This window comes from Alligator mississippiensis, chromosome 3 (genome assembly GCF_030867095.1).
Source record: "Alligator mississippiensis isolate rAllMis1 chromosome 3, rAllMis1, whole genome shotgun sequence".
Classification (NCBI taxonomy): domain Eukaryota; kingdom Metazoa; phylum Chordata; order Crocodylia; family Alligatoridae; genus Alligator; species Alligator mississippiensis.
Genome location: NC_081826.1, coordinates 256,391,938 through 256,413,346, shown reverse-complemented (window position 1 = coordinate 256,413,346; position 21,409 = coordinate 256,391,938). Strand labels below are relative to the sequence as shown.

General features: G+C 41.2%; 1 protein-coding gene across 6 annotated transcripts in view; it reads left to right on the top strand.

The window, feature by feature from the left end:
- Positions 1-21,409, top strand: part of AP3B1 (adaptor related protein complex 3 subunit beta 1) — a 287,301-nt gene that overhangs the window by 236,095 nt on the left and 29,797 nt on the right. For all 6 annotated transcript variants that reach the window (XM_019482176.2, XM_006261568.4, XM_019482169.2 and 3 more), the window contains 2 exons: positions 8,958-9,189; positions 15,911-15,995. In XM_019482176.2, coding sequence (XP_019337721.1) covers positions 8,958-9,189; positions 15,911-15,995 — 317 coding nt within the window. The remainder of the gene's footprint in view (positions 1-8,957; positions 9,190-15,910; positions 15,996-21,409) is intronic.

The window sequence follows — 21,409 nt, the reverse complement described above, 5'->3', positions numbered from 1 at the left end:
AAAGAAATACCATTCTTACAAGCTACAAGGCATAGTGTTATGTTGGCATTTTTTCTATGATTCATAGTGCTTTCCTTTTACTGTTGCATCTTGTATGAACCACTAATTTATAGCTGGAAGACTAATTTTAAAAACATTTGCTAAGAGCTCCTGAATGAGAGACTATGGCACTGACCACATGTGCAATATGTACCTGGTAGAGGAGCTAATGGAAATTAATATTGCTTCTTTGTCTATTACCTTTTCTTCGCCATTTTTCCTCAATCCACATCTTTCCCACAGTACTGCAAACCTAGGTTTAACTTCCCCTCATAGTTTTTAAATAGAAAGCTCATGTAAATGTGGCTGGGCTATAAGATAGCACTTCTCCTCCTCCTCTTAAATATTCTGGAGTTATTGGAGCATAGCCTTACAGTATGCGTAAGAGAATATAGCTCACAGCTCAGTAGGTCATTCTTGGATTATGTCGTGGATACTGCCAATAGGAGGGCAGTAGAAAAGCTAGTTAGATTAAATGATTCAGTCCATCGCTTTTACAGAATGTAATTTAAAGGAATAGAATCATAATTTTTGTGCTTTTTGAAATTGGGTGTTTTTCTTCAATAATATCCATTTTATCCAGTCATATATCTGTCATGCTAAGCTGTTTCAGCAGCTAATATACATTTGTCACTACAGCATTATTCAAGTAAGGAACAAATATAAAGTAAAAATGAGGTCAGAAATTATTTGGGGTCCTTTTTAAAAAATAAATGTGCAGAAAAGTTTGTTCAGCTCTGATGTCTATACTAGATATAAATGAACCTAAGTCACTTATTTTTAATTAGGTAATACTTTTTCATATTAACATGAACTGATTTAGTCAGGGACAACCTTGCCTTGAGCAGAACTAGACAAGGTCCCTTCCAGCCCTACTGTTCTATGATTCTGTGAATTATCTGTGACTGTTTCATATATTTGCTAGTATTTTCTAAATGGCATCCTTTACCAGCCCTGTAGTGGCTAGGATTGCAACAAATATTGACAGCAATCTTAAAATTTCTTTAGTCCAATAACCTTGGTCGGTAAAAGAAGACAGACAGCCTGTAAGTCAGGCTCCTGATACCATTTTAATTTTGGTTATATTTTTGTGGAAAAAATACAGTTACAACTTCTGTGTGTGGTGTTGGATCCTTTACTGAAATCACTGCCAGCCTGCCAGAGGTAGGGAAGCCCAATGTAAACTCATTCTGCCTGCATCTTATCAATGCCCTCCCACTGTGCGACTTCAGCAGTGTGAAAGGCCTTGTGCTCACCCTAGCACCTTAGTACATTTCACTCTAAATGACCGTACCTTTTTTAGCTTGTTAAAATGTAGGTATTGAACAGACAGGCTCATAGAACAGTTGTTTCAAATTTGCATGTCTTATTTTTGCCAGTTCTCAGTTTAACTTCTATATTTTAATAATTTAAACAACTATATTAAAAAGTTTTATAAATTTAATCTGAATAATCTCTACCAAAAAACACATTCATGCTATGTCATAAAATAACTATTAGTGACTAGTTTGTATCCTATAAATCTAACTTGAGTTGATAATATGGTCCATTACCAGCTAACTGCACAGAGTATTTTTCATTTTACACTCTTCAGTTACTTTTTAGTGAAGTGTTAAAAAATATGAAGCTTTTCTCCTCTCTAAAATTGCATACTGTCTGTCTGTTATTAGGGAGATAACAGCTCTTATAAATGTTTCAGTAAGCGCTAAGTAGACAGTTATGTGCACTCTCATTCCACGCTTATTTGCTTACTGTAATAAACTGATAAAATATGTGTGGTTTGTCTCTGTGTATCTACAGGCATCATGAGTCACATAGATTTCCTTTAGAAATAATGTTGTGTCTGCAGAATTGATTGGTTATTTTCATAAACCATCCTAAGGTACACAAATGACTTTTATTATTTAAACATATGCTGTGTAAGATTTGTAGTAGGTTATCTCATGGTTACTAGATGTTTCTTGTTCTATTAACTCTTTGGAGATTTATTTTTTTTTATAGATCAGAGTATTACAGTTATCTCACCCATAGGCTCCTTAAGTATTGAAGCTCTATGCACTGAAGAGATTTAAAAAAACCAAACAAACTAGAAAACTGTTTTTACAAGACTTGCCATGTTCTCTGTCAGTTTACATGAAGCCATCACCACCTCCTCACCACATCCTCACCATCCCACAATCACTCTAAAAATAAATACGTGTTCTTTGGATTTACCTGGCAAGAGGAAAAAAAAGCAGTGAAAAGGACTCACATCTTTTAAAAATATGTTTGTGTGTGTATTGGAATCCCAAACTAATGAAGTGCTTAGCACATTCTCAAAATTCCCTGCTTAGTATTTTACAGGATTAGATCTGCTACATGATTTTGTCATAAAAGTGACATAAAATAACATTATTAAAACATCAAAGACAAGCACTCATATTTGGAAACATCAGAATCTCCAGTCTGGGTCACATGCTAGTTTTTTTCCAGGGAATCCCTCCACCTTTATGAGACGGCTCTGATTCCTCCCAAGAATAAGTTCATCCTGTGCACTGTAGGCAGTAAGAGTTCCTCACCTAATGTCTGCCTATTTGATCGTATGCATACTGGTTTTTAAACTCAGGTACTTAGCTTCACCCAGGGAGACATCCAGAGGGAGGTGCAGTAACATGGTTGCACCTCCCTTTGCTTGTGTGCCATATGCACCGTGACTTCTCTGAGGCTCTTTGAGCCTCTGACATGTGAGCACAGCTCCTGCTGGGAGCTCTGCATGCACTGTGAGCTGTACAGCTCACCAGCTGGCTGGCATAGGGTCTGCCCAAAGTCCCTTTTTGCACTGAGGTCTGGAGCCCATGAGATAAGCACTGCTGTTATTCTCTTTTTCCTCCTTCCCTTTCCCCTCCCCCCCTCACCCCCCGCCCCCTAATTCAGCAGCAAGGGAAAAGTGGGGATGAATGGCAGCAGTGATACTCAGCCCGAGTTTTCACGTGGCTCCAAAGCCTAGATATTAGGCACTGGTACTGCTAATCCCCTCTTTTTTTTCCCATGCTGCTTAATTTGAGGTTGGAGTGAGGAGTTTGGGAAAGAATAAACAACAGTAGCTCTCACCCGCTGGGATCAAGAGCTGCGTGCAGGCAGGGGCTCCAGGAAGACTCCGTGCCGACCAGCCAGTGAGCTCGCATAACTTACGGCATTTGGGACTGCCAGCTGCCAGCAGGGGGTGACCACAGTCCTGTTGCTGTGTTTCTGGATCCACCCAGCCTTGCCTCCCTTCCTGTTCCCATTTCACAATATCTTGTCCAATCAGGCCAGGTTATTTCCCTTCAGTCTCATTTTCATTAGTTTCCTCCTAACTAATCTATTTCCCTCCCAGCAGTTGCATTGGCTGTTTCCTCCTTCAGGCTTCTTTGTCACCTTTCAGGAGCTACTAAAAATGTGGGAGGGAGAAATGCCTTCTTGGTTCCAGTGTCCATTTCCAACAGCTTACACATTGATATGCAAGACATGCCCTGCAGCATGGTGAAAGCAATATTTTTATATATTTCTTTTTTAAATAAACTGCAGTACAGTAATTCCAAGGCCCAGTTAGAGAATATTTTTCTATCCAGAATTACTTTACAGAAGTAACAGTGTCCTTTCAGGTATTGCAGTTCCTAAACCAGGTATGGGGTTGCAGGAAAAAAATGATGTATTGATTCCAAAGAGAAATCAGTAATTAAGACTGACCTATTTGTCTGTGGATATAGATATAGATATAGATATAGAGATATATATCTCCTTTTTATTCATTTTTGCAAATGAACAAATGTAAAATATAAGCATACAAAAACTAAGAAAACCAGGACTTTAAAATGGCCATCCAACTTTAATTTGACCCCCATCACATACAAACATTAAGATCTTTTAATTGTATGATCATGTGTTAGCTTTTCCATAGGATTCCTGCTTCATTCACTGTATTGGATGGACTGTGCTCTCTGAATGAACAACTGTTAATTTTTTCAGTTTATCCCCAGCCATTCATTGTGTACTCCAATGCCTTATTTACTGCACACCACCAAAGTACTGGTCTGAATACAAAATGAATAATTTCCTCATGTTTTTCTTTGGCCCCCATCACCACATTATGAGAACTTCACAAACGTTAAGTTAATTTTACAAACTTCCATGTGAAGTGATACAGCAGTATTAGTGGTACACCGATACATCGGTCCCATATCAGATTAGCACCAATATAAGGAAAATTAACAGTATTGGCAATCGGCTTTTCTTGGTCAGTGTGGCTGATAATGTCACTGATAAATGCTCCATGCATGTGTGCAGCTTCAGTACAGCAGGCAGGTGGCCAGGAGCACAGCTCACCAGCATGGAGAGCAGTCTGTGAGAGAAGGGGTGCAGTGGGGGGCATATTGAAGCCCCAGTGGCAAGGGAGGGAGTGGGACTGCGGCAAGGGTAGGTACTGCCCATCTCAGGTTGAGCGCAGGACGGAGCCGCAAGCAGCTCATCCAGGTGGTGCAGTGAAGGGGTGATGGCTCCCGCTTCTATGCTCACCCCAGAAGGGCATGGAGAACATGTGCCCCTGGATCTGTGTACAGGGTGAGGGCAGGCTGTTGCTGTGGGCTAGAGCCAGGGTGGTGTTGGGCTCTTTCCAGTGGGGAGCTGGGGTGGGCAGCAGCGATGCTGGGAGGGAAGCTATGGGGAATTGTGGGGTAGCTGCAGCCCCCTCCTGTAGCCCCCTTCCTAGCACCACTATTGCCTGCCCTCAGTGCAGCCCAGCCCCCCACCAGGAACAGCCTGGAGCCATCCCAGCCCATAGCAACAGCCCACCCTCACCCCATGCATAAATCTGGGGTCACATGTCCTCCCAGGGTGTGCATAGCAGCTGGAACTCGCGGCTCCATGCTGAACTCTTCCCTGGCTGGGCACCGCCTACTGCAGCCCTACTCCCTTCCTCACTGCTGGGGCCTCAATCTACCTCCCTCCTTCTCCTCCCACCTCGCCCCTTCCCCCACAACAGACTTACCAGCCAGACATTGCTCTCCAAGTTGCCCAGCTACATATCTGTAATTGGATCATTATCAGCTGATATGGCTCATTAAAAATCAGCCATCAGTATCTGCCCAGAAAATATCTATCAGTACACCCCTAAGCAGTATTATCCCTACTTTACAAATTGGGAACAGATTAAAGTCAAAATTGGCAAGTATCCACTAATTTTGAGTGCTTAATGGAGCCTTCTAGGTACTGCTTTTTTCCAAATACTGTTCATTTTTAAGGCACTTAAGCCATTGACAGTCATGAAAACCGTCCCTCCCAAAAAACAGCGCTTTACTGAAAGAGGTATTGTGTTAGATTCAGCTCCCCAGCAACTGTATGGATCAGGGGTTTCAGCAGGGCTTTTTGGCTAATTTATCTAATAGCTGATTCAATCAGCTATTAGATGAAAGCACCAACAAGCCCTGCTGTAGCCCCTGATCTATGTAGATGTTGGGCAAATTGGGTCAAACTAACACAATGCGTCTTCTGGGCATGTGTTGCACTTGGTGTAGGGGCATGCTGAGCTGAAAGTAAAGTGCCATTTTTTGTTTTTTCACATCTGTAAGCAGTCTTAATGTTAGCAGCAGAGCTCTTATCAGCTTCCACTGCATTTGGGAGTAAACACCTCCTCAGATCCAGCCATGGGTGTCAAAAGTGGAACATCCAGAACACGAGGAGTATGTTATTAGCATAAGTATTTTACCCACCTAGGACAGCAGTCCTGCATGCCTCTCTCTGGGAGGAGCATACAGGGTTGAACTGGGAAGGACTGTGCCAAAAGTGGGCACTCCTGGCTTGCCTTAGGTTGATCACATAGCCCTAATGCAGGCTAATGCTCCTGCTGCATGCATGCCCTAATGCATGTGCTCCTGCTGCAACCCATTCCCAGTCTGGCTGTGTACAAGGCACATGGGGCAGGTTTACCTGGCTGTAGTGGCAGCAACAGTGCCCTGATTCGGAATCACCACGCTGTAAGCCAAGGCAGCACAACAGTGGTTCTCAACTAGGGTGACATCAAAATCAAAAAAGTTATGGAGGGATGCCCTGAATCTAAAAAGGCTGAGGACCATGAATGTAGGAAAATTGAGAGAGGCAGCGACATAATCCAGTTCTCTATTCTAGGCTGTTAACTCTAGGACAGTCCCTTGTTTCATAGCTGGCACCTCCATTATTTGCTGTATAGTTTTCCTGGTACTTAGAGAAATCTAAAAACTCTGTTTGGGATGAAGGGGGCCTAGACCCTGGATCTCCTGCTCCCTAGCCACTGCCTATTGGGCTAAAAACTGGGAGGATTTTCCTCTACTGAGGTGCATACAAGATGAGCCTATCCTGCCATGATGGAAATAGAATCTAAACTATGCAGAAATGCTAAAAGTTGCCATTACATATTCGTAAAAGTGCCATTGAGGCATGTGAAGGTGAAACAGGATTTAGTCCTAGGTGTCCTCAAGTCTTCTGCCCTGGCCCCCCAGTATCCCATTAGGGCAGAGGCCAGCAGTGTATGGCCTGTGGCCTGATCCATCCTATGGAGCAGTTTTTGTTTTGCTTATAAAACCCAGATATCAGCAGCATTTGGGGGGGGGGGGCACTTTTACGGTAACAAAGGGATTTGCACATGTGGCAGGCTGGGAGGAACATGTCAGAAGCACTAGCATGCCAGGGAGCAAGCAGTTTTATTTCAGTCTGTTGCTCCTAGAAGTTGCTAACCTCTGGTCTAGGCTAGGATTAAAGGTGGAATGAACCCAAATGTCCTTGCTGTTCTTGCTGCTTGTGGCAGGAAGCAGACAGCAAAAGAATGAACAACGAAGCTTGATATTTATATTATAATTATTTTCTTAAATCTCATGTTATTTTGTATAATTTAAGTAATCTACCATCTTTACATAGGTACTGGTATATGAGAGAGGGAGAGGGATGTAAAGAAGGAAAAAACCTGAATGAGTTGAGGTGGGATGGGACAAAGTAAAAGAAGTAAGCATGGAAAAGGAATGCTTGACATTAGTAGTTGGAGAGACTAATATGATTCATTGGTAGATCTGTTTAATTCTGGCCATGCAGAAGTGACTATGCTCTCTCTCTTCTGGTTCAGTCTTGTATATTCACCTATTGTTTCTGCTCCCTTAAATACCTCACTGTTGCTTCACCGTATCTTTCCAACCAACCTCTGCAGTTCTTTCCTTCATTTTTTCCCTGGCCTTTAAACAAACAAAAAAACCCACATACCTATTTCTTCTCTCCCTTGCTTGTAAATTGAAGAGTGTGAGGAGACCTGCAAGATCAAAAAATGTTTTTCCTCACTCTCCCAGGCCAAGGAGAGAGGTAAAAGCTGGATCATGCCCTTTCGCCCTTCCTACCCTAGTCCCAAAAAGATGAGGGGGAAACCAGTAGTTTCTCTTTTACACACTTTGAAGGCCAAACTTTCTCTTGGCTCCTCTGATTGATTCTCTTCCTCAGTGCCCTGCTTCCTGAGAGAGAGCATCTGATTAGAAAGAGATTTCCATTGACTCTATGCTTTTCCTCTGTCAACTGACCCAGTGAAATGGGTAGATTAAGGAATGTGCTTTGTGCCAAATGCAGACAAGAAACAGCATTTCTGTTGAGAATGAGAAAGTATCTCTCTGCTTGCACTTTCTGTGTCTGGCACAGGAGTGGTCCACAGCAGACCAGGGAAATATTTGGAGCAGGGGTAGGCAACAGTTTTGGCCAGAGTGCTGAAAAAAACGTAATGTTTACCCTATAAGGTCCGAGAGTGCTAGCATGCCAGAAAAAAAAGAACAGGGCAGGGGGTACATGACAGGATGCACTGCATATTAATATAGTTAATAATCATAAATGTTACTTTTTTTCTTTTACAGTAAATACCAGGCTTTGTAAAAATTCTAAACCTGGTGACAATACACAAAATTTCATATACTACCTTTGTTGTGTATTCTTTTTTTGTTAAGCATGTTAACAAAGAGCCATGGGACTCTTCAGCGTGGAGAAGTCTAGGTTCAGGGTGACTTGATGGCAGTCTATAAGTACATAAGGGATATGTATCAGGAACTGGGAGACTGTCTGTTCACCAGAGCACCCCAAGGGATGACACGGTCCAATGGTCACAAACTCCTGCAAGACCATTTTAGGCTGGACATAAGGACAAACTTCTTTGCTGTCCAATCCCCCAAGACCTGGAATAGACTCCCCAGACAGGTGGTGCAAGCATGTACTCTGGACACTTTCAAGAAACATTTGGACGCTTATCTTGCTGGGATCCCAGCTGACTTCCTGCCCCTTGAGCAGGAGGCTGGACCCAATGATCTTTCGAGGCCCCTTCCAGCCCTAATGTCTATGAAATCTATGTTGTGATGAGAGAAAGAGAAAAAGAGGAGAAAGAGGGGGAAAAAAAGAGAGAGAAGAAGGAGAGGAGAGAACCAGACACACACACGCAAACACACATGCGCACACACATACACCTAAAACCAAACACGTGTGCATGCTTGTGTGCACACAGACACACATGCAGACAAACACACTCAGATGCACAGAACCACACACACACACACACACACACACACACACACACACACACACAAACCAGACATCCATGCACACACAGACATGCATACATGCACACTGAACCAGATACACACGCTCACACACGTGCGCATGCACACAAAATGAGGTGCACGAATATTTTTCTTTGCTATAGCTTGAATCAAAGCTTGAAGGTAATTTCATGAAAACCAGCATGCTTCTAGATCTGTTATTCCTTGCACACCCAAACCTTCCACAGAATAGAGCGAGTTATAGCTCAGCAGGAAGGAGAGTATTTAAGTGTCATACATCTTCTTGCACTACTATCTACAGGAGTTGGCTAGTGTGATGTTTACTAACTTTTATTTTTTTATGTGCAACAGGTCAGTACTCCAGTTTTTGTGCCAATGGAAACTCATGAATTGCTTCACCGAATGAGTGGAAAAGGATTATCAGCTCATTATCACTTCTCAAGACAGCCATGCATTTATGGTGATCAAATGGTATCTGTACAAGTAACATTAACTAACACCACTGACCAGAAGATAGAGAATATTCATATAGGAGAGAAAAAGCTACCTGCAGGGATGAAGATGCATGTGTTTAACCCAATAGGTAATCAGATCAACCTTTTAAAACAGCAAAATCCTATTTTTGCCTAGTTAAGTCATGAAATGGAAAATATTGCATATATTGATATTCTGCAAGCTATTCTTCAAGAAAATAGTTTTTATTTAAAATATTAAAATAATAAAGCATCTATATTTTTGATCAGGTACATGCCAAGGATTTGGGTGGTTTAACAAGCTGCATTTCCTGTATGTTAAGCTAAACTGGTGGCCCATGGCTTTGGTGCTCCATCCTATGTCCAAGGTTGGACATTTCAATCTTCATAATGCTTGGAAGAATAGAATGGAAATGGCTGTACCTTTTTGTCTAGGGCTTGTCCACATTGCAATGATTGCCATGTAGGTCAACATCCACAAGCCAGCATTCTCTTTGCTAGCTGGGGTGCTGGTAGCTGTCTAGCCACAGCAGCTTAGAACTTGGCACAGGCTTCAAGACCTACCTGAGAAGCAGGGTAAATACTAGTTCAGTTAGCCCTTACTAAACTTGCCTTGCAAGCTGTGTGGGTATTGCTATTCATTGCCATTTGAATCAATCTCAGTAAATTCTAATAATGTGGTAGACTTAGAGTTCTCTGACAGATTCTGCCTCAGAGGAAAGGGGAACAGAATTCCAGCTTGTACAGAGTTCAAGGAGGAAAAGAAGAAATAGCATCATTTTAAGGAACGCTAGTTTCCTTAAACGGTTCCTTTTCAGTGCAAACCCCTCTTCTTATAGAAGCTCAGATGCCAAAGTTACTCATCATCAACATGTTTATCTCAAATATCATTGTTTTTCTGTCACAGAGAATTCTCCATCACTACTGTTTCCAGTGCCTCCACTGTAAACACTGCCCAGCAACCTTTGCCATCAGCTTCATCCTGGAAACTCCTGGAAATATATGGAATCTCTTTGGAATTAACAGTCTACATTCTTCCAACCCATTGTAGAAAGCTCAAATGCTTTCCTTCTTCACCAGAGACTCCATTAGTACAGAAAGACATTATGAAGGCTGCTCTTCAGTTATTCTTGTGGCCCTAAATTCAGTCACTGAGTATTCTTTCAAACTCTGAACAGCATACTCATTGGCACCACAAGCAGTTGAGTAGACATTGAATCTACCCCCACTGCCATTGTCTTAGACATGGTCCACATTCCAGAGTCCAGCATACTTCTGCATTGTGAAGAAACTCCACTTAGAGCAATTGCTCATTGAGGAGTATACTGGACATACTGCTACTGAGGACCACATTAGGGCTTCCTATTTTTTTCTTCAAATAAAAGTAATTTCAGGATCTTATTTTGGAGAACAGCCATTACTCTCCAATTATAGGTGTATCAGGCCATCTTGATGTTATGGAATGGTAGAAAAAAAGCAAAGTTGCATTTGCCTTTCTTTTAGGATTTTCTAAGATAAAGAACAATTGTCTCCCTGCCTGGCTCTAAGTGAAATGTCTTGTGTACCCTTGTATAAGAGCATGAGTTGTTTCAGGTTTGATCAGATAACTCTGTGCTGGTTTCTACAGCCAGTAATGTTCTGAGGACAATTTATAACACCTCAGATTGAGAGGATACAGCTATGCCTACTGGTGTAGTTATACAGATATAATCATAGCTTTGAAGTTCAGAGTTGCTCCTAAAAGGTAATCAAATATTTACCCATTAGTAAAGAGGCTCTGGAAGAAATCAAAGTTTAGAGTCTCTGGGGTTCTGCCAAACTGCATCTGCTGCCAAAAGAAAGCCATGTTATGCAACCTTTCAGCTTCAGGAAAAGTTCTCTGCTGTTAACATTGAAGGAATACCCAGTCGCAGGGGCAATACCTAGCCTCCAGTGTATGTGCATGTCTGTAAAGTAGCATTAAATAAAGAGCAAAATGAAAAATGCAGCAGAGAGGCAGATTCCCTTTGGCATGTTCTGCCAGCCAGAAACTCCCAAAGACCACTTTTGACAGATGCTTGAGCGTTTCAGATTCCATAGGGAAAAGTACATCTTGTCTAATTCTTTTCCTTTAATGCCTGATGTAAGATTATTATCTCTGATTGGGTACAAGATGCTATTAAGGATTGTTAATAGTTCCAGTTTGACAGCAGACTTCTTTACTGTCTTCCCCCGTCTTCTTTGGGGACTCTTCTCATAAGAAACTCATATCAGAGGAAATGAGCACCCTTCTCATAGGGGTGCTCTTGAGAGGGATCATGTGTAGCACCCTCAGGAATAAACTCAACATCATATTTTTCCTAATTCCAGGAAGGGAGAATCATCTGTGACTTGAGAAAACTCAGCATCCCAAGCATGAAGACTTTATATGGGTTAACACTGGGAGATATAATGATATCGCTGTCCAAAGAAACTGGTGTGTACCGTGACTTAGAAGATGCTTGCTTCCACATCAAGCAGTCCTAATTCTGTGTGGGAGTGAATCATTTCCAATTCCTTGTCCTGTTCAGTTATGCTTTGAGTATTCGCCAAATAATTTTCAGTAGTTCCAATACAAGTTAAATATATGGAGGTGGGGGACATATTTATATTTCATTTTCCTGGATAGCTAGCTTTTTATCTTTCTTTAGGGTCAGATGCATTGTAGGTGGTCTCATTAACTGAGAGAAGTCCTCTCTTCAGCCTGTATAAGGAACACTTTTATTGGAGTGCCCCTGGACTTCATTCAAGTTAGACCCTTCCTACAGAAAGGGACAGATTTCCAGAAAAGAGATGCCTTGAACGTAGCCTCAGACCTAGATGGGGAGTGTTCATTGCCAGTACCTTATATAGCCACTGGAATAGCTCACTGCCCATATTACATATCAGTTTTCTGGAACTCAGTATCAGCTTCTTTTCAACATCAGGTGGTTCAAGTGCTCATAGACAATAGTATGACCAAGGGTAAATCCAGATGGTGTGTGGTAGTATGATCACATCTTTCAATTCCTCCTCCACTCCTGCTGTCTGCAGGAGCCAGTGGCCCAATCCTGATGGAACTGGCTGCCAAGACCATCTTCCCAAGTCAGGCAGGCAGCCAGTGGCACCTGCTGCACCCTGCCAACCCTAGAAGCCAAGTCTAGTCCTGACTACATCCTCCTTTTCAAAATCTTTGATCTACTGTTGACCATGGCTGTATATTATATTGGCAAACAAAAAGGAACAAGCTCTCAAAAACCTGTCTTCAGGAGCAAAAACACCATGTGTCTAGTGTGTTCATAATTATTATCTGATAGTAGTATTCCCAAAAGGGAAAAATAATGTGCACATAGATGGCCTAAGCAGGAAGTTGTACAAATCCTTTCCCAAAGCAGGTAAAAGTTAATCAGCTTACATGTGTCTAAATGTCAGCTGCCACCAGTATTACACCAGGACTAACAGGGACAGAAAATCACAAGTGGAGCAGTCCCCTCTTTTCTACTTCTTTCCCTACCATTCCTTTGATCTCTGTATTCAAAAGGCAAACCAGTCAGGTCAGCTACACTACACAGCTTCTCTCCAACTGTCTGCATTACTGTTGGTTCATCTTCCACTACTTCCACACCTTCTTGCCTAGTGATGAGGCTGGATTCTTCACACAAACCCAGAGATCATTCATCCAGCTGAATCGAGATTAATCTGCTCACTACCGTGGGCCACCACTGCTCACAGAGGTTCAAAATCAAAGTTGTTACAGTCTAGGAAGAAATCAACCCTGAAATGCTATATGGATCAAAATAAACACAGATTATATAGGAAAAGACTAAAAGGATAGGGCTGTCATCCTTGAAGGTGGTGAGTATCTGCAGTTTTTAGAATATCTGTTATACTTGAAATCACAGAGACCAGTTGTACCTTCTCTCAAGGCTCATTTGGCAGCTGTCTCTGTTTACTACAGCTTGGTCAGGGATAAATCTATATTTTCTCACCTCACAGTTTTTATATTTCCTCAAGGCATTGAACAGCGCCTGTTATTGAGGGGAATCTCAATCATCCCTATTCCAAATTCTGGTACTTTGCCTAGCTTTTAAATTGCTTGCAGTTCCACCATAAACAGGCTACTTATAACATCTGTCTATCAAAACAGAGTTCTTAATAGCCATTTTTTCTGCTAGGATGATTAGTGAGGTTAGTGTCTTGATGACCACTCTACCCATATCTACAGTTGTTTTAAGGCCTGATTCTAACTTTATGCCTAAGATTATCTCTGATTATTTCCACTATCACAATATACCTCCCTCCCCATTTTCTCTCCCAGAAGTCATGCTTGCCCAGGGGAGTCTTATTTATACTTACTGGGTGTTAAGAGCCCTGTAATGATGTTTAGAATCCCACAAACACTTTAGGAATTTAGAATGTGGCTTACAGGGGAAATGTACACATCGGGTTAAAGATTTGTCCCACTCCAGCTAGTTATTATTTTCATAGCTTATTTAAGATAAGTTTCCCTGGCAGAGATTTTCAGAGCAACAGAATGGAGTTTGTTTCACAAGAGTTTGTAACACAAGATGGAGTTTGCTGTTACAAAGAACTAGTGATTAGGTTTGGCATCTTGTGCTTATTCTTGTTTCAGTCAAGAGGTGCCACGTTTCATTTTTACCTAAAACTCCTTGTCCCCCACTTGCCAATTTCCTGTTACTGTGAACCCTTCACCAACAAAAAAAAGTTATTTCCTTCAAGGACTGTCTGTCCTTCCCTCTACTGAGGAGTTCTTTTAATATTTCACAATTGTCTAGTCTAGGATTAACAGCCTACAGTCTACAGCCCCAAGGCCAGTTTTGGCTCTGGGGCAATTTTGAAGGGTGCAGGATTCAGAAACAGTATTCAGGAGCAATCAGGTCAGATGCAAGTTGGCAGCAATTCATCAGCAAGATCTGAGTTGCAAGTACCAGTCAGTCTTCCCCACACCAAACTTCATTATTTTGGCAGTTTTTTACTTCAAAAAGGTTGCCAGCCCCTGGTCTAGGGAGAAGGAGCTTAAGTAAATGCACTTCTGTATATGTCAGTGGCTTTCAACCTTTTTAGACTCAAAAGCAGCCCTTGGAAAATACCAGCTCTTGGCTTTTACTTGTTTTTGACTACAGAAAAATAATAGAGCAATTCTTCTGTCACAGAGAACTCAGAAAAACCACAACAGGTCAGAATGTTTTTAAAACTATGAATTCTGACTTGATCCTCATGTCCTAATTTCCTATAGTATTTTTTTCTGTTAAAATGCACATTTATTTGTGGTATCTCTTCTGCTGACCATTTTAGTTACCTCAGTTACTCTGTGTATATGACCTTCTGATATTATATTTACTTAAATTTGAGTTTTCTGCATTTTATTCTCATTTTGTTATGGATCTGAAGTTTTATTACTTTAAGTTTATTTCTAATTAAAATTCTACTTGTGTTTTTTTTTCTCAAGGATCCTTTCTGTACTAAGAAAATAAACTAGGTCCTGTAGTTGTACATTTGAAAACAAAAGAAGCTGCAATGCAGTCACACATTTCTATGAAAGCATCTTCTCAGTCATCTCAGCAGTCTCAACTGTCGTTGTCACTGGCAGAATTGCAATAGTGACAAATGATCTTATATTTGCTGCTACAGACACGTGTAGGGAGGTTTTTTTTTTCCTTTTGTGGGGCTGTATAAATCCTAACATAGACTTTATCTTGTAGCACCTTCTGTTATCACTTTTTTGTTCTACCTCATTTGAATTCACCTTCTATCCAAGTGTTTCCTACATTCTTCAGGCAAGGTTTTTTGACTAGATGTGATATCTTTTATTATACCACATCTACTCAAAGAACTTTGCCTGCCTATGTCCTTAGACCAACATGGCTACAACCAAAAATCCTACATTCTTCCAGACTTTACTTTGTTGCAGTTAGACTTTATATTTCTGCTTATCATTTAAACAGCTGGTCTCTGAGTTCTTGAAAATATGGAACATGCTAAAATTGGATTGGAAGACCATTACAAAAATTTTCCTCTGCCTGCTGGTAATTTGCCATATTTTCCTGTAGTGGTACGTGCCGGTCTGTTTCTGTGTATTTTCTCCTAGGCCCCACTAGTTTGTTCTCATCTGACAACCAGTATCCAACCAGTCCTTTCTGTACCAAAGGAGGGTCCAGTATCCAACAAATCATCTGCGTAGTACAGTGATTTAGCTCTGATGTTCAAGAAACTAACAGTAGATATATTCTTCTTCATGCTGTAATCCACGAAGTGCCATGTTTCTCCATTGCTTGTAAGGTGGGGGGGAAGGATCCATTTTACATCTCATAATCTTTCTAATCTATCTATAACAATGCAAAAAAATATAAGGAAAGAAGTAAACCAAACTGACTATAGAATTTTTAATATGGTATATAGTAATGTGCATTTTACTAACATTTTAAAAAATATTTCATGCTTTACATTTTGGAAACTGACTGATTAACACTGTAACTCTAAATGAAATTCAAATGAAAGAACTGCTTACAAACAAAAAGATAACATTTGAACTTTGTTTTCCTTTCACTATATACCCCTGCTGTGTTAGTGTAATCCCATTGTTCTTTGACAGTGTAGCTGTAAAACTGTAGTATTAAAAATGTTTTTATTGAAGAAAGTTTCTTTAAGGACTTCTCAAAAACAAAAATTCAGAATTTGTTCAGATCATGCTGAAATTTAAATTAGCTGTAAGCATTTGATTTTTTTCTTTTACATATTAAACATTTTATGTTTGCTAACAGTTTACTGGTTGCATGCATGCTTAGTTTATGTGTTTAAAATGCTTTATTCTAGAATCTCTTGAGCCTGAGGGATCCATTACTGTTTCAGTGGGTATTGACTTCTGTGATTCTACTCAGACTGCCAGTTTCCAATTATGGTAAGTACTTTAAAAAAAAAAAACTTATAGTATTTGCATGGAAATAGAGGGAAACTATATTGGTAACTTTATGCTATTTGGATTTGCCTTCATATGATTTTTAACCAGTTTGAAATATTATCTGAAAATATATGGACAAAGGATTTACTGATTTTTGTTGTTTTGTTACAGAATTGCACAATATAGTTCATAATATAATGGATACCTGAAATGCATTTTAAAAAATGAGCCATAGCTATCTTGCTGCTTTTACACCAAGACTCACTGTTTTTCTGTCATTTCTAAGTGCTAGATAAAAGTTTGATATTTTATACAAATTAATATATATTTTCATAAGTCACCTGGTATTCTTATGGTTATCTCAAGATAAACCCAGAGATTTCAAATAGGAACCCATAAAGTCAAAAACATTTTGACCTGTTGTGGTCTGAGTTCTTTGCAACAGAAGAATTACTCTGTTATTTTTCTGTAGTCAAAAAATTAGTGAAAACTAAAAGCTGGGATTTTCTTAGCAGTGTCTTCAGTGTAACAAGAGGGGACGTCTTAACTGTAAAGAGGTTGAGAACCACTGCCTTAAATAAATCAGTTTGTTCTGTAACATACCTACCCCATGTCTTCATTCTGTTGTGCTTTTTTTTGTACTAGTGTGGTTTGGTAACTCTGAGGCTGTAGGTGGATCTGCCCTTTGACATTACTGAATTTCCAGAAGCATATTTTAATGGATTATTTATTAATGTTAAAATTCAGAGGAGACGTGATGGAGCTAAGGAAAAGTAGCCTGTGCACAGATATATGTGCTGTTTATCAACATCTTGGAGTGACCACTGCTCTGTTTTACAGAAGTCATCACAGATGGAACAATTGTATTACTATCAAAGGATACCAGTAGAAGATGTTATGACCAGGGATCTGGGTTTTCTGTTCACCACAGAAAAATGTTACAAAACCCAGACTTTCGCATTTTAAAGACAAAACCACAGAAAATACTGTGTTTCCCCTTGCAGGCTGGCAGTGTTCTAGCCAGGAAGGGGCTGGGGGGAGTGGGAGGAGGGCAATCAAGCAGGGGATGCCATGTGCATGTGCGCATGTAACACATGCATGTGGCCATCAGGCAGCCTGGAGAGCAGGTCCCCACAGGTAAGTCTGGCAAGGGAGGGGATTGAGGCCCCATAGTGAGGGAGGAAGGGAGTTCGGCTGGGCTGGGTTTGGGGCTAGGGCTGCTGTTCAGTTGTGGCAATGTGTGGGGCTTGGGGTCTAGGGCCATGTGCAGCTGGAGGGTCAAGGCAGGGAATGGGACGGAGCTGTTGTGGGGGAGTGGCTCCCTGCCACTGCGTGCACTCCTGGGGGGAGGGGCATGGGAGGCACGTGCCCCCCAGATTTGTGTGCAGGATCGGGGAAGGCTATGGGGTGGGGGAAGGCTGCTTGCTGTGAGCTCAGGGCTCCCTGCCCTGATGCCCTGCTCCTGGGGCGCAGCAAAGCAGGCAGGACCTGGCTCAGCAGGGCACAGTGGGACAGGGAAGCTCGGTGCCACTGCCGTGAGCCCTGCACTGTCGTAGAGAGACGTCCCCTGCTGGCAGCAGGGGTGGTGGCGTGGAGTTGTGCCCGTCACTGCAACACGGAGCTCGCAACAGTGGCAGTGAGCTTCCCTGCTTTGCCTTGCTGCACTGGGTCCTGTCCGCTGGGCCGCAGAGGCCCCAGGGGGAGGGCAGCAGGGCAGAGAGCCCAAAGTCTGCAGCAAGCAGCCCATATCTGCCCCTCCCTCTCCTATGGGGTCTGCTCTGGCTGTGGAGGAGGAGGAGGATCTGGGCTCTATGCTGTGCTCTGCCACAGCAGCCACTGCCTCCCACAGTTGGCAGCTGAGGTTCAGACACTGGGGGTAGGGGGGCTGTGGTTGGGGAGTGAGGGGCACCAACAGGACCAGGGGGCTGTGGGTGTGGAGTGGAGGGTACCACCGGGGCTAGAGGGGCTGTAGGGAGGGAGTGTGGTGGGGCACCAGCAAGGGGGGGAGTGAGGGGCATCACCAGGGCTGGTGGGGTGTGGCTTAGGGGTGAGGGGCAAAGGCATAGGCAGGGCACCAGCATATCAGCGCTGCTCAGCGTCACAAAGCAGTACAGTGGGGACAGCTGCAGCTGGATCCACGTCCTGGTGAGCGAGGGAGGCAGGGGGAGCTCTGATTTTCCATGATAAAAACCCCAAAATTAAACTGTAAAATGTATAGGTATTTATCATTTATTTCATTATAGTGTTTAGCGAAACACAGGGGGTAGTGGTAGGTTTCCAAATTGCTTTAAAATTGTAAATACATCAATATAATATTGTGCTCATTTGATAGAGAGAGGGATAGAGTGGTGTTTCACTTTAATCACAGAAAAACATGGATTTGGGGGGTTTTAATCAGAGAATTTGCCATTTTTAAATAGAGAAAACCAGAATCCCTGGTTATGACACGCATGTTTACATCTACGTGATTCTTTGGTAGTGCAGGTACAGGAATATTGCTTTAACTTTTTATCCCTGCTTCATTCAGGGTCAAAGTTAGCTAACTTTTATTGTTACAGGATTTTGCAGACCTGACAGTTATGCTATAACAGCTGCTGCATGCTCCCACTGTGAGCAGCTAAAATGTCCATACCATGAGATTGACTATTCTTTTTTCACAGCCTGCCTGCATGTGCGCGTGTGCGCACGCCTGCATGAGCGTGTGTGTGTCTGTGTGTGTTAAGGATTCCTGTGTGTCCTGTGCATTGACATATTACATCTTTTCTAAGGATAAATTTAATCAACTGGAAACATTTGCTTCTTAATAGCATTAATACCTGTTTTGGTTAGGACTACCTCCATTTCTGCTTCTGATGCAGCTAACCCTGATGGTTCCCAAACCCACAACATTCACATAAGAGCTATGTTCTATAAGGAACACTCAGCCCATTCTATAACTGTTCCTTCCTTGCAAGAAAGAATACCACATAGTTGACGTGGTGTATAGGTCTCCCTTGCTTTATGCAGGTTCTGTATGTGCAAATTCACTCTTATGTGATGACCCTTTTTATATAAAAAATTTGTTATATGCAAGGTAAATTCACTCTTATGAGATCGGTGTGGTGGAAGCCTGCAGTCAACTGCTTTGTGGGGTGCATTGTGGAAGTGGCACGCATCAAAATACAGTCTCCTGTGTGGATCTGTACTCCTACCTCGTTGTCTGCAACGTGTTTCTGTAGTTGCCATCCCCATTATAACAGTGCCCTGTGCTTGTGTGTACTGTCTGCTGTTGGTGAGTACCAAAATTGTCTTGTAAAAATGCTAGAAATGGATCTGGGGGTTAGTATAGCTGAAGTCTTGGAACGTATCCCTATTTGTTACATTGTAAAGTGGGTTCCCTTACGCAAATTTGAGTTAGGCGCCGTTTTCCAGGAGAGCATGTACAGCATAAAGCGAGAGAAACCTGTGCTTCTCAAGAGCTACCCAGATGGTCCAGGGTCTCCATGTTGTGACTGTAGTGCCTGTTAGCTAGTTAAGCTACCCTCAGGCTTACAAGTTGGAGAAATCTTATCCTAATTTTTAAAAAGCAGTTGAGGAGGAAGGGAAAATGGGAAGCTGGCTGGCTCAGTAAAGTTTGGAGTGCACTCCGCATGTGTGATAGCTACATAGATAGATTGATTCATGTATTTACTTATTTTCATTTATATAATAACTTTATGCTCAAAAACCACCAATAATCTGAGTGCCTCATTTTGATATCAGTAAGCAGTGAACCTAAGTGCTTGCTAAAAATGCCTTTATCAAGCAGCATTTAAATTCATGCAAAAATAACAGCAGTCCAGACTCTTGCCCAGGTCATAAAACAAGTCTGCCTTTAAGTCTTGCCTGCTCCTTTAACGTAACTTGCAAGAAATATTGAAAGCTTACTTACTACCTAGCTTACTACCCATCTGCTTATGTACAAATATTCTCCTGTTCTAATGTTTCTTAAATAACAATTGAGAATGTATATAGCTATCAAGAAGGATAATATGGCAAGCTTACAAATTCTTTAAAATTGGGCATATATGATTTATGCATGCCATAAGCCCTTTGCTTAAGAAGGACCACTATTGAAATAAAGTTCTCTTCTTTGTGGGAGGGCTTCTTGTGTTGAAAACATGTTTCATAACAGCCCTTGATATGATATTAATTATTAAGTGTACACTTAATCCTGAAGTGCAGAAGTTTTAAAAATATGACCTTTCCCCAACAAGATGCCTATGACATTTGGCTGATACAATTATACTACAGTGCTTTTTTGGATGACGATAATGGCAGGTGGTATTCAGGAGCTGATTCAGAGTCTTCAGAATCTGAGCTTATCTTACAGAACAGCATGTTGCTGTGGTACCAGCTTTGTTTCGACATAGTAAAGGAGAAAGTTCTAGTCAGTGAAATTCATAATTGGTACAAAAAGCCAACATGCTTCATTCTTATTTTTAAATTCTACATCATATTGAAATATTCACATTTTAACATATATTTACATTATTTTTCTTTAAATAGAGCAAGTATTTTTTTCTTAAATGCATCTTTTCAGTGTACTAATGATTCAGTTCCAGACTTACACCATTTATTGCTGAGAATATCTGCAGTGATAAGTATAAGCAATGTAGCATAACACATTGATTTTATGCAGATCATCACCTTTATGTTTTGGGAGGTCTGCTGTATTAGTGATATATAAAAACTGATTACTTTCTCCAACATTGCCTAGTAATTGTTTATTATTTTCCTATTAGACAAACAAGACAGATCAATATTCCTGAACACCAACCAGACTATGAGTAACATCACTGTAAATAGATTTGCCTTAGACCCCAGTGGTGTATTCATTTTAATGATTTGGACAATGTGAACCCAATGACAAACCTGAAGCTAAAACCTAAGTTTAAAATTAAATTAGGAATTGCTTACTTTGTTTCCTCATTAATTAATAGGGCCTTTTATATTTGAGAACCTTGTTCAGAAAAAAATACTTTGTAATTTAATATGTTACTGCTCAGGTAAAACCTGCATTATTCAAATAATACTAGTTGTGTGTGTGTGTGTGTATCTGTGTGTGCATGCGCACTCGCGTTTTAGGACCTTTTAGTTGTCATATGAAATTCTCTTCATAGTGCACTGTGACTGTAGTCTTTAGGGCTTGCCATACTCTCTAAAAAGTTTTTTGTTCAAAAAGAAAAATAACTTATAGGAGCTTGTATGCATGTGTGAGAATTTTTTTCAAGAATATTTTTTACAAGAAATGTTCTTAAATCTTCTTCCCCTTGTGTTTTTTGCCTGAAGATGTGCGTGTCATTTATTTGAGTTTTTATTAAGGAAGGTTCAACAGTAAAGAGTCCTGATCATAATTATTTTCTTTACGTTGTTCCAAAAGGACCACTTTGTCT